General features: G+C 41.3%; 1 protein-coding gene across 1 annotated transcript in view; it reads left to right on the forward strand.

The window, feature by feature from the left end:
• LOC138974626 (uncharacterized) overlaps positions 1 to 16,667 on the forward strand; it is a 34,657-nt gene extending 17,990 nt beyond the window's left edge. Inside the window, exons 7-12 of the mRNA XM_070347350.1 lie at positions 2,658 to 2,761; positions 4,984 to 5,134; positions 6,825 to 7,023; positions 12,299 to 12,446; positions 14,438 to 14,546; positions 16,635 to 16,667. Of these exons, the coding sequence (XP_070203451.1) occupies positions 2,658 to 2,761; positions 4,984 to 5,134; positions 6,825 to 7,023; positions 12,299 to 12,446; positions 14,438 to 14,546; positions 16,635 to 16,667 (744 nt within the window). The remainder of the gene's footprint in view (positions 1 to 2,657; positions 2,762 to 4,983; positions 5,135 to 6,824; positions 7,024 to 12,298; positions 12,447 to 14,437; positions 14,547 to 16,634) is intronic.
• The last annotated feature ends 447 nt before the right edge of the window (positions 16,668 to 17,114 follow it).

The following is a 17,114-nucleotide window of genomic DNA, read 5'->3' on the forward strand; positions in this document are numbered from 1 at the left end:
AATCCGAGACATTTATCAAATACATGAAAAAAAGTGATGGAGATATCATACTCAGGAACTCTCATGTTAAGTTTCATGAAGATCGGTCCAGTAGTTTCTCGGAATCGCGTTATATACACACACACACACACACACACACACACACACACACACACACACACACACACACACAAACACACACACACACACACACACACACACACAAACACACACACTGGCACACACACACACACACACACACAACGCCCTCGTCTCGATTCCCCGTCTATGTCAAAACTTGACTAAATGTAAAAACAACAGTGACCTATGACACACCATGCAATGAATATTTAATCAGTAATATGATCGTCATATGATCGTCTGCGTTGCACGTGTGAATTGTGATCTGCAAGTGAAGGGGGGGGGGAGAGTTTGATCATTGATGTGTATGTGTTTGTGTTCGTGGATTGTGAGGGAGGGAGGGAGAGGGTGGGGGGAGGTGGGTGTGTTGTCAGGTTTTGGTGTGGGTATAAAACGAGCAAAACAATACCCACACCACACAAAATCTTGGGGGCAAAATTCACTCGCAGTCGCATCTGTCCGCACAATATTATAAGCACCAGCAACAGGACAGAAAGGTAACAATAGAAAAAGACTCATCTTTGCTTTCTGCTATTCCTTGCCCCCGACTCGATCGTCGCACGATAATCAACAGATATGTTGTGAGATGTCAACGCTGACCGGGCAAGAAAATCACCTCGTTTGAAATAAGACAATCCCATCGCTCGAATGCAAGATGCAGGCACTCTTGTCTCAAAGACGTTTACTAGTTGCTGCCTTCACACACCATTCTGTAATCGGAACCTACAGAACTTCGCATCATCAAACCTGACATACTTGTCTCAACATTTGTTTGACTCAAATCACAGAAAGTTGCTTTCACACGCCAGCTTTGACTGCGACATTGTGCTGGGGCCCCCAAACATGTATCATTACCCGCTATTACGAGTTAGTCGTGTGACAGAGAATGTTCTTGCACACGAGACTGTAGATGTCTCACGACGGCGTAGCCGAAGTGAGACAGTAGCAGTCGAGTGTGCAAGAAAACTCTCTGTCACACGACTAACTCGTAATAGCGATTATGTCTCACAGCATAGGCATAGAAAGACAGAAATGAGTTTTTGGGGACGAAATAACAGGCACAAAACAAGACTGAAAAACACAATTGCCCTTTTACACATACCCTACACACGCATGCGCGCAGAAAATAGATTCAATGCGTTTCGTGTCTTTTCTGGTTGAATGCATTCAACAAAGTATCAACCAACGTTTCTGAATCTTTCAATGAAAAAAGATAAACTTATTTTGAACCAAACAGCACATACCAACGAAAGCTAAACACAATTAAACACACACGCGCACTAACACAGATTGAATGCAAAGCGCGAACGAACACGGAGGATTTTTTAGGTCAGGTCGTGGGAAAGTCCACCCGAAATGTTCCACAGGGGAACTGGTTGTGTTTGTATTGTTTATTTTCTCACAGTGATGTTGATGTTTTTTTACAGTGCCGTTTTGAAAGAATATTTTCCGAATTTGGGGCACACTTTTGACTTTTGGTTCGTTTATCTCGTCGAAGTAACATTCGAGTGTTTCTAAATCAAAACCTTCCAACACCGCTGGTGCAGATTAGACCTGCCTGACTGTCTGCGTGCGTGTTAGAGCTGAAGACGAAGCCTCAATCGCCAAAGCGTCACCTACCTGTAGGTCCTGAGCATCGGATGTACGTTGATACGTGGTGAGATCCGCACGGAACTGTCAATGCAACTTTTCCTAGTCACAGGTGTAAGGTTCGATCTTTTCTTTGAAATTTTGTCCTCTGTGTACGTAGCAAAGCGTTTCGCCATTTTCGGTTTTCGTTGCAGACGACGATAGTGAAAGTAGTACCTATGGTTTTGTTTTGACCTTTCGTATTCAGGGTTCTTAATTGAAGCTTGGTAAAGGGAGCTTGTCGTGTAAGTGGAAAGTTGACGAAGCTTTTGAAAACAGAAATTGAATGAAGAAGAAGATGTGGCTTTCAGTTATGTACAGGAGAACGGGGTTGGTGTTATTCTTTTTCCGTCAAACACGAAGTACACAGATAAAACGTGGTTGACTGACCAAGGCCTGTTGGCACACTATTCAGAATGCACAACAAAATGTAACAACACATTGATACCCATTTTTCTACGTTCGTGATCACTTAAAATGAATACTGAAAACATAAGTGTTTAAGGTAGTGACTGAATGTATGTGAAGGTAAACATTTTCAGAAATAAATGCATAATCAAAATAATTGATTTCGGCATCAAAGTGTATAACATACAATCTTGCACACGTTTGCTTTAGTAGTGGCAAAGAAGGAATGCGTGTGACATCATAACACAACTCGCGTTTCAAAGCATGACTCCCTGTGTTGATTTTGTACTTATTTTTGCACTACCAAAATGATGACAAAAACGATGTTTGGTGGTTTGTCAGACCAGCTTTTTTGTCGGTCCGAGGGGGAGCATATCGTCTTTTGTTTCATATTCATTGACCAAGGCCTAGACGATATGCTCCCCCTCGGACCGACAAAAAAGCTGGTCTGTCAACAACCTATCAAACATCTTATAATGTTTTTATGTATCGATTCACAGGCGCACAAGGTCCATTTTCACCAAATGGATGACTTGGTGAATAATTTAGCCTCGCGTACTAAGGACGATCATCTGTACGTCATAGTGGATGAGGTGAATAGCAGGTAAGAGGCATTTCTTTCTAATTTGACGGACCAAGTTCTTTAGCAGGTGTTTGTGGCAGCAATATAATTATATCACCTTTTTTCTTCTTCTTCCATGGCGGCATGTTAACTTAATTTTTCGTCATGAGTGTTTTCATTGAGTCTTGCGACAAGCTTCCCCCACTTGTTTTTGTTGTTGTTTTTTTTTTTTTTTGTTTTTTTTTTTTTTTGTTTTTTTTTTTTTTTTTTTTTTTTTTTTTTTTTTTTTTTTTTTTTTTAAATCTCAGTTGCATGCAGGCTGCTTCAACCCTTTCTTTTTTGCCTTTCTTTTTTTTTTTTTTTTTTTTTTTTGGTTGTTGTTGTTGGCGGGGAGCATCCTTCTTCATTGATTTTTTTATTTTTATTTTTTTTTTAAGTAATGTTTTTACTATAACATTAACATTACTATATCTAAATGTATTTTAAGCAACTTTTCTATATAACAATTCCTTCTCAAAAATGCATACAATATCCAGAGGGGAGCCATATCTATAAATACCAACACACATTTTGGCTATCACAATCAAATAATTCACATAACTTATTAGTGCCTTGGAACTTTGTGAATTTTCAAATACGCCCAAAAAAACTTCCTTTACGGTAATTTTAATAATCATATTATATTTACAATTCACTTTATCCTCAACGCATTTCCAAATGGACATAATTTTCGGGCAAAAGTAAAAAAAATGTTCAATATAATCAATTTCGTTCTCACAGTGAGTACAGCAATTACTCACGGAAATGCCTATTTTATACAATAAAATATTTGTGGGGTAAATATTGTGCAATATTTTCCAATGCAGCATTCGCAATCTTGTTTCAGTGGTTACTTTGTTTACCATTAACCATTGCTCTTTTCCCGGCCTGAAATCAAATTTATGTTCCCAAAATTTAACTACAACCGGCTCCACATATTTTTCCTTTATAATTAATTTGCGAAATTGACAAGGCTTACTCAGGTTCTTTAAATCGTTGAATCCACATACATTTCCATTTGCAGAGCGTAGTGTTGCTGCTTTAACTGCTGTACAAATCACCCTATATTCAAAGAATCTTGTGGGCTTACATCCAACCTTCTGCTGCATAATATTAAAGGGCACAATCTCATTACCAACATATACATCCTTTACTCGACAAACGCCTGCTTTAATCCAGTCGCTAAAAAACAGGGTTTGGCCGCAATAGATTATATCCTTGCTGTTCCATAAACACGTATCTCTTAATAACATGTCTCCACCTACTGCTCTCTGAATCATGTCCTTATTTTTCAACCAACAAATTAAAACTTGTTTCCAAAATACATTTTTAATTAATCCCAATCCTTTAAAATTTTTTACCGTGGTGTTAGATTGGAAGCAACACAACCTTTCACCAAGCTTCGAGAACATATGTATCGGTATTTGTTTCCAACTTTCCTGCTTTTCGTTCAATAAATTTGCCGCCCAGGACAACAAACAAGAGGACTGCATATCAATGACATCAATCATTTTTAAACCCCCATCAGGAAACTCTTGACACATCACTTTTCTTTTAACTTTCTCAAATGCCTTAGTGTTTGAAAATCGTTTTTTCCAAATAAATCTGTAAAACATAGTATTTATCTCAGTCAATACCTTTTCGGGTATTACCAGTGCTTGCAACGGATAAATAATCTGCGATAACAAAAGAGATTTCACAATGCATATTTTCCCCATGATACTACAATTTCGTTTAAACCATTTTACAATGTTGCGTCGTATATTTTCAATACGGCTTGTCCAGTTTTCTTCAATCTCAGAGACCGATGAGGAGCTACTGAAATAAATTCCCAAAATCTTCACTTTTGTAGTCCACCTTAACCCGCACTCATTTTCATTACCATATTTATTACTGCCCAAGGCCATGATTTGTGGCAGCAATATAATTATATCACCTTTTTTCTTCTTCTTCCATGGCGGCATGTTAACTTAATTTTTCGTCATGAGTGTTTTCATTGAGTCTTGCGACAAGCTTCCCCCACTTGTTTTTGTTGTTGTTGTTGTTGTTGTTGTTGTTGTTGGAGGTGGTGGTGGTGTTGTTGGTGATGGTGGTGGTGGTGTTGTTGTTGTTCTTCTTGTTCTTGTTCTTGTTCTTGTTCTTTTTCTTCTTCTTTTCGTCGTCTTCTTCTTCTTTTTCTTCCGTAGCACAAAATAATCTGGATTCTACATTGTATATTTTGACAGTGAGTTCACCGAGTTCTGTGACAAGCTGGTGAGGCGTGTCAAGAACCTCCATCTGTGGGCAGCCAAAGTGACTCACACCATGATCCCGCAGTACTTCAAGCAGTTCCCCCTTAGTGTTCCCCTTCGTTCCCCGGCTGCTGTCGTTCGGGAAGTAAGGCGTGTTTAGTGTATTCAAACTCCTATTCTTTAAAAGAGTATATGTTCAGCAAAACGTCATCTGACAAACAAACAAAGTGAAACATCAACTACCAATAAGTGAGGCGTTTTCAATGTATGCAGACTCCTATTCGTCAAAAGCGCAAACTTTACAGCAAACAAACATAAAACAACTATGTGTTTCCATGCCTCCACCTTGATCTTCATACCGTCTGTTTCCTTCGCCGTATCCCATCCCGCTCCTGCATTACTACGACCGTCTGACAGTTCAACTGTCTGTCTGTCTCCACTGATAATTTCATCATTCTCTTTTTATGTGTGTCTGTATGTCTGTCAATGTCTGTCTATCTGTCTGTCTCTGTCTCTGTCTGTCTCTCTCACTGACTGTCACTTTCTCACCGACTGTCTCTCTCTGTCTATCTCTGTCTCTCTCTCGCTGTCTCTCTCTCTCTCTGTCTCTCTCTTTCTCTCTCTCTCTCTTTATATATAAATATATATATATATATATATATATATATATATATATATATATATATATATATATATATATATATATAAATATATATATATATAATTATAAACAATTATTAATATAAAATTATATATAAACCATATGTCTCTTCACCATACAAAAACAAAATTTATGCTCATAACCACAAGACAAAAACGACAAAATCTATTATCGAGCATTCCACCCCTTTATTTTAAAAATCAAGTATTGGAAGAAGTGTCTCACCATAAAGTCCTTGGTGTAAAGATTGATAATAATTTGTCATGGAATGACCACATTGATTACATCTGCAAGATTGCTTCCCAAAAAATATATCAGTTATCAAAAATTAAACACTTCTTGAATCTCCACTCGCAAAAGATCTTTTTTTACAATCACATATTGTCAAATATAGATTATGCATCAACTGTATGGGATTGTGCAAGTGCTAATGTATTGAAACCTTTAGCCAGTCTAATTATGCTAACAAATCACACTCCTTCAGAATCTGATTATAAAAATGTGCAAGTATTACCATTTCAAAAAAGATTGATGTATAATAAAGGTGTTGTAATGCATAAAGTGATGTCAGGGTATGCACCGGAGACATTACGTGATAATTTTATTTTGAACTATAACAGACTAAAAATCATAACACCGATTCCACGTATTGACCTTTTCAAATCAAGCCTTCTTTATTCAGGTGCGGTCCTATGGAACTCACTGCCTATTTTTCTTAAACATAAAATAAACACATACAGCTTCAAAAAAAATTATATGTCACACATAATGCAACTAAACATGTGCTGAATGGTTTGTCAATTCATTTAAAATGTATGTGCATGTTAAACAAAATTATAATAAGATTCAGATCTAGATTAAGTTATGTTAAAAATTGACACTTTTTATCATTGACAATTGTACTTGAAATGCAGTAGGACAATTTATTTTTAAATTTGTATACAGTTATAATGTGTTTAGTTTGATGTGATAGTTCTTTGATTATATTGTTTTCTGTTCTTGTTGACCCAATATTAGGGCGAGGGCTGGATGTAAAAAAGCAATATTCTTGCTTATCTATTACCCTCGATAATAACGATTTTGCCTTGTCTTGTCTTGTCTTGTCTTTCTCTGAGTCCGGTTGAAGTTAGACTTGTTCATGCTAGCTCAGTTTCACCTCCCATCACTTCTCCAGATTCTGATGTCCGAGATAATCCACAAGTACGATCAGGTGAGGGAGTACCAGCAGAACGTCTTCCCCCACACTGACGGGCCTCTCCTCCGTGAATTACGTCACGAAGGACTTGGTCATCGTGATGACGTCATGCCACGTGACTGTGAGGCATGTGGCACTCAGCTGGCGTCAGTGCTGAAAAAAGAACTGCATGTTGGTGGTAAGTTAAATAATTGTAAAAGCTGGAATTACATCTCTCCCTCTCGCACTCTGTAGCTACCTTCCCTCCCTCCTCCCCCCCTCTCTCAGACGCACACAAACACACACACACACACACACACACACACACACCCGCCCACACACACACATACAAATATATACACACACACACACACACAACACACACACACGCACTCACACACACACACACACACACACATACACACACACACACACACACACACACACACACACACACACACACCCACGCACACACACACACAAACATCTTATTATGTGTATTCTTTACAAAAACATATATAACTTGTATAAGCTTTTGTGCGCTTATCCTATAGACTTTTCAAACATTCATATCAGTATATAAGTATTATATAATCATTATAAAAGTCTTTTTCTTGAGCGAGGGCTGGATGTAATAAAAAAAAACCTGTTTGCCTATAAACAATCCCTGATTAATCTAACTTATCTTGTCTAATAATCGTTATCTAAATGATCGTATCTATATTATCAGAAGTCTATTATACTAGAAGTAATTAACTACTATTACCAGCAGTCGACACGCGGTGATACATATGCCCTTTGACCTTTCCTTGGGGATATCCTGTACTAAGAAAAGAATACGGGATTGTGGGAAAGCTGTTCAAGGGCATTCACGCACTATATTCTATTTTCAATTCTCGACTCAAAACCTTTGGAATAAATCAACAAGTCGCGTAAGGCGAAATTACTACATTTAGTCAAGCTGTGGAACTCACAGAATGAAACTGAACGCACTGCATTTTTTCACAATGACCGTAGTCCGCCGCTTGTGCAAAACGGAGTGAAACTGACGAGCCTGTTCAGCGCGGTAGTGGTTTCGCTATGCTGCATAGCACGCTTTTCTTACAAAGAGCCGGATATGACGTCATCAAAAGTATTTATCGAAAAAATGAAAAAAAACATCCGGGGATATCATTCCCAGGAACTCTCATGTCAAATTTCATCAAGATCTGTCCAGTAGTTTGGTCTGAATCGCTCTACACACACACACACACACACGCACAGATAGACACACACACATACACCACGGCCCTCGTCTCGATTCCCCCTCTATTTTAAAACATTTAGTCAAAACTTGACTAAATATAAAAAGAATAATATACAAGCATATAAAGTTCAGAAAAGAAAAAAAAAGTCGCGATATTTAATGATCAGATATTTAATGATCAAAGTCATTAATCAATTTTAAGCCACCAAGCTGAAATGCAATACCGAAGTCCGTCCTTCCCTGACTGCGACATATAAAGGATTGCTTTACAAAAATTTCAATCAATTTGATTGAAAAATGAGGGTGTGACAGTGCCGCATCAACTTTTACAAAAAGCCGGATATGACGTCATCAAAGACATTTATCGAAAAAATAAAACAAATGTCTGGGGATATCATACCCAGGAACTCTCATGTAAAATTTCATCAAGATCGGTCCAGTAGTATACTCTGAATCGCTCTGCACACACACACACACATACACACACACACACACACACACACACACACACAGACTCACACACATACACACACAGACACACACACACACACACAGACAGACACACATACACCACGACCCTCGTCTCGATTCTGGATCTGGATCTGGATAACCCGCCTGGGTTGGTGGTTGGCGGGTGCGCCACAGAAGCCGACGACGACTATCAACGTGACGTTTTTGGGTGTGCGCATCCAAAATAGTCTTAAAAGTTCAGTGTACACAAGGTGGATATAGTGTACAACTCCAGCTGGTCTTCTTGCTGCTGTACTTGCGGTTTTAGTCCGTTTGCCCTAGAATGTAGGCTTTCCAAGCACAGTTAAAAATGCTATGTTACAATGTTAAAAACTGGATAAAAACTACTGAGACTCTCACACTGGTTTCTGCCCCCCTAACGCTGATGAGAAGGCGCTGGGCGTGGTCAAGGTGACGGTGGCTTCGCTCAAATTGTTCCACTCGATCACTGTCTTTACAAAGAACGAGTTCCTGTATTGATCTGTCTTTGAGGGAGGAGCTTTGAAACAGCCCTCGTAGGCTTTAGGCTTGACTCGGCGCCGAGATACGCTCACCGGGGTGAGGAAGGAGTCAGGGGGTAGGGCAGGTACAAGTCCATTGATGATTTTGAACAGCATCGTCAGGCGAAGTTGCTGACGGCGTTCCTGGAGTGTAGGAAGTTGGAGGTACTCTAGCATCTTGGTGACGCAGCCTGGGTTCTTGGACACGTAGTCTTTCGTAATGAACCTAGCGGCTAGGCGTTGGATGCGTTCGAGTCTATCAACGTCTTGTTTGTAGTAGGGGTCCCAGACCACCGCCCCGTACTCAAGGGTGGATCTGACAAGAGTGATGTAGGCAAGGCGACGGCACTCACGTGGGCAGTTCCGGAGGTTCCGGCGTAAGAAGCCCAGGGTAGATCCTGCCCTCTTGCAGAGACTGGTGATATGGGGGCCTCACTTCAGGTCGGCCGAGATCTGTATGCCGAGGTACGGGTTCTGTTCGACCTGTTGGAGGATGGTGTCTCCGAGGCTGTAGAGGTAGTGGGATGTGGATCTGGTGGAGAGGACGTAGCACTTCTTAGCGTTGAACCTCATCCCCCACTGGTTTGCTCACTCTTCCAAGTTCTTTAGGTCTGCCTGTAGCGTAAGGTGGTCCTGAAAGGTGCGGATCTGGCGGTAGAGGAGACAGTCATCCGCAAAAAGTCTGACAGACGACTGGACTGAGTCTGGGAGGTCGTTGATATGGCACAGGAACAATAACGGACCCAGCACTGTGCCTTGCGGGACGCCGGACTCGACCTCTACCTCTTCAGATGCCTCGCCCTCCAGTACAACCCTCATCTTCCGCTTGGTCAGGAAACTGGTCAGCCAGTTGTGGACACTTCCTCGCACACCGTAGTGGGCCAGCTTGTGGAGTAGTTTCTTGTGCGGGACAGTGTCGAAAGCCTTGCTGAAATCAAGGATGGCGACGTCAGTTTGGTGGCCAGCATCATGGGACGACAGAATGTCCTGCATGGTGGTGAGCAGCTGGGTTTCACATGAGTGGCCGGTCCTGAACCCATGGTTGCAGCTGGATAGCACTCCATGTTGTTCAAAGTGCTTGTGAAGATGGTGGCAGATGATGTGCTCAAGAAGCTTACAGGCGACCGAGGTCAGGGACACTGGGCGGTAGTTCTCAGCTTTGTTCCTATCGCCCTTCTTGTAGACAGAGGATATGTTCGCTGATAGCCAGTCTTTCGGGAGCTCGCCTGACTCGATGGAGGTGGTGAATATCGCAGTCAGGGATGGGGCAATGGAGTCAGCGCACGTCTTCCCCCTCTATGTTAAAACATTTTGTCAAAACTTGACTAAATGTAAAAAGTAGAACAATCATGTTTTACAAAAGTCTTTTGGGGACTCGAACTCAAGACCGCCGGCTTTAGAGGCAAACCCCTTACCATTCCCCCACAACGTTTACAACTTACACGCGTGAAAACTAAGACTTGTACTGCCCACATAACTGCCACGTGCGCGCACCGGGTTTTCGAATTGAGCATTTGTTGACTTGTCGTTTTCTCCGTTCGTATTTATGTTTTGTACGTCGCGGTGTTGCCTACAGGGCAATCGGTTTTCACCAAACCCGATGTTAAAAAAATGAATGGGTAATTCGGGGGATGGTGATAATTATTGTTCCGCTGGAAGAACTTAATAATTTTGTAACTTTTTATTATTTCGATTCATTTCATTATTCAAAACGTTTGGAATGAAGCAAACGAATAAAATACAAGAATTACGAGTTCAGACTAAAATAAAAATAAAATTGCCGTCGAAGTGGATCGAACACAAGTAAGAACTAGCCGGCATGGTCGAGCGTTTTACCAACTGAGCTATTCTGTCGCACTGCTGGCGAGGGAGATTTTAACTTCAAATATTACACTTGAGTTCTCGAGCGTGGCGACGACTGACTCGAGTTTCCGAGTCTCTCCGTTCGTATTTGTGTACTGTTCTCTATGTCTCACTGTTCGGGGCTATAGCTGTTTATAACTGACCCTACGCTCCCTGTCACTTTGTATCAGTTTGGAAAGCAATATCAAGTAGCGATATTTTCAAGCGTGACCGACATTATCATTGATACGAAATGCATTGACCAATCGCCGAAAAGCGCTGACGTCATTGCATGAAACTACCCAAAATCTTCTATTCTTGATGACATACTAAGGAATTAGTTCGAGAGAACGACGATCTGTGGGCGGTTTGACATATAAAGGGAAGCAAGCGGTTACAAACGGGCGTCGATAGTAGTATTTCATTCAATTGTGATATTATAAGATGTTTGATGGGTTGTTGACAGACCAGCTTTTTTGTCGTCCGAGGGGGAGCATATCGTCTTTTGTTTCATATTCATTGACCAAGGCCGAAGGCCGCGGTCAATAAATATGAAACAAAAGTCGATATGCCCTCCGAGGACCGACACAAAAAGCTTGTCTGACAACAACCCATCAAACATCGTTTTTGTCATCATTTTGGTAGCGCGAAAATAATTGCATCATCAACAGAGGGAGCCATGAATTGAAACGCGAGTTTGGTTTTGAAAATACCGTTTTTGGGGCCCCACCACGCTGTTGCAATCACTGAAGGCAGGCGCCAGAGTGAAGGCGCTTGTACAAGTGAAAGCGAGTCAAGGAGATCTGTGTATTAATTTGATTACATGTTGAGACAAGTATGTCAGGTTTGAGGAAGAAAAGTTCTGTAGGTTCCGACTAACTGAATGGTGTGTGAATCCAGCAGGACGCGTCTTCGACTTTGGGCCGACAGCGGCGTTTCATTGCAAAGAATGACCTACATTTTGCATTTGCTTGCGATGGGATTGCCCCGCTGTTTCGAAGAGTTGCTTGTTTGCGGCACTGTCTCGGTTCGTGACATCTCTTAGCAGATATGTGGATTAAACGTGCGACGAATCGAGAGCAAGGAAAAGCAGAAAGCAAAGATGAGTGAGTCGCTTTTCTCTTGTTTTCCCTCTTACCTGTGAGCCGATGAACCTCCGAGCGTTTCTATTGGGTTTGGTTTTGAATATCCATGTAACCTGCTTTCTGTAACTATGGTTACTGGGCATTTATTCCCCGGGGAACATGACATTTATTTCCCAGATGCTTGTGAATGAAAACTCGTGAAAATGATGACAATATCTTATGCTATTTCACTCCAAGAGACTCATGTGAAAACCCACTATTGTTGTTGCTTCACAACTATATCCACTGCAGAAGCAAGCCAACAGACGTCAGCATCTGACAGCCCAGACCCCTTACACTACCGCGACGTGTTCTTGCTGAGTCTGTTGGGTTTCATCGAGGGGAAGCCTGGCATTATAACTGGTCTTCGGCAAGCGGGAGTCCCAGTAACTGTGTTGGAGTAAGCTTTTTTCGTTGTGTGTGTGTGTGTGTGTGTGTGTGTGTGCGTGTGTGTGTGTGTGTGTGTGTGTGTGTGTGTGTGCGTGTGTGTGTGTGTGTGTTTGTGTTTGTGTGTGTGTGTGTGTGTGTGTGTGCAAAACAATTGGAAAACATTTTCAAAATCTGGAATCAGGATTTTTGGACAGGATCATTCATCCTTGTATAGTTATAGACCTATGTGAGTGTTTGGACTACAGAACAGGTTCATAGCTTAGGTACAATACTTGTGATGACCATGGGCCAGCTTCACAGGCCCGAAACACAGTCGATCAACTGCAGTTGTCCGAGAGAATCACAGTAATCCGCCCAAATCGGATTTCTCATAAAATATTTTAGTCGGCGGGTCGTTACGTGGGCAAGTCGCCCGACCACGATGCTGCTCTTCCCCCAACACCGTGTTCGAATTACCACGGTAATCCGAAACAAATTGCAATTATTCGCACAGCCAATGACAGAATGCTCACACTTTTTTTTATTATACCTGGTGGTTGTTCTTCTACATTTATCTATATAGCTATTCTGATGAACACGTGGGGGAATTCGGGGGCTGTGATTGGATGGTCTCTTCCTGTCATCAAAGCATAATGCGGCGGAAGTCGGCCATTTTACTCAATATCCAAAAGCATATTGTCGATAACAAAGGCGCATGGTTCCGGTTTCTTCCACGTGTATAAAGTACACGCATACCTCGCCAGGTTTGTTTCTGTGACTAGTCGACAGACGATGTCATTTGCTTTGTGTGTGTTTTTGTTCTTGCTTACTGTACATGACATACATTACATTACGTGTAAAATCCAGTTCTTTAACAGGCAACAAACCTTGCAAATTTCCAGAAGTTGCAATCTGAAGCGACCTATCTCTGATTCTAGCAGACGATCTCTCCAATGTTTAACACAAAATCAGCAAACTCTCCTGTCACATAGAACGTCCATTGTATAGTGCAATGTTGAAATGAAGTTACCGGTCTGAAACATTTAGTAGTTTCTTCTGAGACAATCCTTGTTCTCTTATCATCTACAGATTTACCGCAGTCTTCACCACGCGAATTCCCAACAGAAGTCAGACTTTCGAACATACAATATACGTAGGCAAGCATGATACGTCATGACGTTATATGATTCCTAGCATATTGACGTAATGCTAAACATCCGGTTATCTCGAGTTTTCTCCGTAATACATGTCCGTGGGTTTTTCAATGTTCGGTTATTTCCGTGGCTTCATGCGGAGAGGGAACCGTCGTCTGCAATCAGCGACATGGACCATTCTGGTACTTGTTGCTGACAAAAACATGATTTTAACACAGAATTTAATGTCAGAATAGCTATATAAACGCTATTGTGTTTTCATCGTAGCAATAGGGTCCGATATTTAGACTCGAACAAGTATAATGCGACTCGTCTTCGACTCGTCGGCATTATACTTGTCTCGTCTAAATATCGGGCCCTATTGCTACGCTGAAAACACAATAGCTGGTAATCATGATGCAATTATCCAGGAGACAAGTCAGGGTTATGTATTGAAGACGTCACATTATGGCGTAAGAGGGCTCGACGTCACGCAAAGGAATTACTAGAAGTCTCTGTCATTGTTATTTTGAGCGGGTCGAGAGTTTCTTCTTCAAAATCATGTTCACGTGCGACTGAGCAAGCAGAAGTGGTAAATTTAACCCTCGACATGGCCATCTCGATTATTGACTGCGGTTGTCCGCGGATGACGGCGATTCGCTCAATAGTTGCGCTTTTTGGTGGCCCACGGTCGCTTGACGAAGCAGTCGGTCGACTGTCAGTATGTTCACGGCGATCCTATCAAAATGCAGTTTCATAGGATCGCAGTGAACATACTGACAGTCGACCGACTGCTTCGTCAAGTGACCGTGGTTGCTCGAGGCGGGCCACCCAAAAGCGCATTAAATGAGCGAATTGCATGGCCCCTGATCAAAACATTTCTGCGCAGTATCCAGGCAACAAGTACGGCCAGCAAACTTGTGACGTCAGTGGCAACCATGCAAGATGACTGTGTCATTGCTGCAGACTCTCGCTATGTCAACGGATTGGAGAGAAAGGTCAGACATTATTAAAGTGAAGACTTTGGTTTATACATGTTTTTATATGTTTTTGTAGTTAGCTGTGCATTTGTGTTAAAATGTATAGGCATGTATGAACTTATACATGTATCAATGTAAGTATGTACGTGTGTATGTATACATGTACTACATTGTATGGGAAGGGCTCCTAATATGGACCAGCTCTAAATATGGACCACCTTCTGTTCTGACAAACTAACGGCGCTAGAGCGCTCAAAACTATTTCATTCGCTGTTTTTTACTATCTCTGGATAACTTGCGCATAGGCCTACATGTCAAAACAGTTGCAGAAACACAAACCTCAAAACCCTTAGGCTTTTTCTCTTTTTTTCGCTTTTGGCAGCGTTCACTCTAAATTTGCCGCCTAAAACGGACTCGTTTCTGTCCTCCTTCTTCTTCTTCTTCTTCAGCGTTCCAGAATTTTTTTTCTGGTTACGTGTGAGCTCGTTTGCCCATTTGGGTTCCCCAAACTATACTCTGAGAGTATAGTCAGCTTCACTCCGCTTTCGTTGAGTAGGCATGCTAGGTATTTTTGTGTTTTCATAACCCACCGAACTCTGACATGGATTACAGGATCTTTTCCGTGCGCACTTGGTCTTGTGCTTGCGTGTACACACGAAGGGGGTTAAGTCACAAGCAGGTCTGCACATAAGTTGACCTGGGAGATCGGAAAAATCTCCACTCTTAACCCACCAGGCGGCAGCGACCGGGATTCGAACTCACGACCTCCCAATTAGGAGGCCGACGTCTTACCACCACGCCACTGCGTTTCTGTCCACAACCAAAGCTTTGATCACTCAAAAATTGCTATGTATGACAACTGAGACCGTATTTGTTACATTGTAGCAGTGTTCACCCCAAGTTTCTACTGCAAACACAAATAAAAGCAAAATCTCAAAGTACATGTATGTTGCCTAATATGGACCACCTTCAACAAATCAAAAAAATAAAAGCTAAAAGCTATTTTCATCAATTCATTAAGAAGCTTGCTAAAAATAACCTATAATTAACTTGCCCTCAAGATTTCAAATAAATATATCAAAAAGTCTTCTTTTCGTGGTAGTTAATAATTTATGGACTGTGTTTTTTTCAGTATTTAGTTTTTGATGAATGTCTATTAAAGCTAATTCACTTGAATTATAGGCCTAACGGGTAACCTAAAATAGAAGGACTACCAAACAACAATTTAAACTTCTTTGCAAAAAATCAAGCAAGTTATCAGCATGAAAACAAAAGTGGTCCATATTAGGAGCCCTTCCCCTATCCTTCCAGTTGAAAGGTTCGGGTAAGCAGGTGTGGAGCTCTGTCTGTATATATCTGTTTTCGGTCTGTGAACATGCGTGTTTGTCTGTCTGTCTGTCCCTCTGTCTTTATGTATGCATGTATGCACGTATGCGAATAATACAGAACACTTTGTAAACTCAATGGAATCACGTTGCAGAATCAGTTTGAAACAGTGTTGCAATTAAATATGATTCACCCAGAATCCACACCCCCCCCCAAAAAAAAGCAACCCCACCCCCACACACACACAAGAACCCACCGAAACAATAAAACCAAACAATCACAAAAATATGTACATGGATTTTTATTTGGGCGTTGCTAAATTGAGAGCTTTAAAATTCCATGCACGTTCGCGGTTTACTACCCTCCAGACATCAGGCGATCGAGTTGGATTGAAGGCACACACAGCGTCACGTAAACCATTAGTTTCTGGTCACAGACACTGTCAGGCTTTTACACACAGTACAAACACCCTTTCGGTTAAACGCTCACCGCTTGAGAACATCCTAGGTGCCCTCCGTAAAGAGCGAGCATTTTTCAAAGAATTTATTTTTGCGTGGCCAGCCGGATTTACAATCGCGCTAGACCTAACTTTTAAAATCTAAATAATAAATTGACAGCTTGTTACATAAACATTCTTAAATCATGATCAGTACAATTCAAAGTTTTGAAAGTTTGAAAAAAGGGAGCCCGGAAGTATGTCACACAAGCAGACGAATTATCTACATAGCGCTTGGATAGTATTTGCTAAATCTCACAGATGACACACTTTTCAGATTGTAGCCTGGATACAGCCTGCAGAACATGACTCACTGATGGTGCATTTCGATAGGCTTATGGCTCTCTCCAGGACTTCCGGCCAGCTGATCACAATCACCACGCCACGAGGACCAGAACAAGCAACGGTCAGCAATTGTTGGATGACCTTTTCTCTCTCTATCTTTCCCTCCATGTTTCTCTCTATTTCTGTCTATCTTTGTCTCTCTCTCTCTTTTTTTGAACACTTTCTTTCTCTTTATCTGCCTTTCTGTAAGTTTCTCCAACTCTCTCTCTCTCTCTCTCTCTCTCTCTCTCTCTCTCTCTCTCTCTCTCTCTCTCTCTCTCTCTCTCTCTTCTTTCTTTCTGTCTCTCAGGTGGCTTCAATTCATTATCTTAGTATGTCTGCGAAATCTATTAGACTTATAAACTAAAAGGAATACACGATCACAGCTTTGGTCTGAGATATATTCGTTTGCTATACAAAAAAATCTGTCTAAGGGCAAA

Source organism: Littorina saxatilis, linkage group LG8 (genome assembly GCF_037325665.1).
Source record: "Littorina saxatilis isolate snail1 linkage group LG8, US_GU_Lsax_2.0, whole genome shotgun sequence".
NCBI lineage: Eukaryota > Metazoa > Mollusca > Gastropoda > Littorinimorpha > Littorinidae > Littorina > Littorina saxatilis.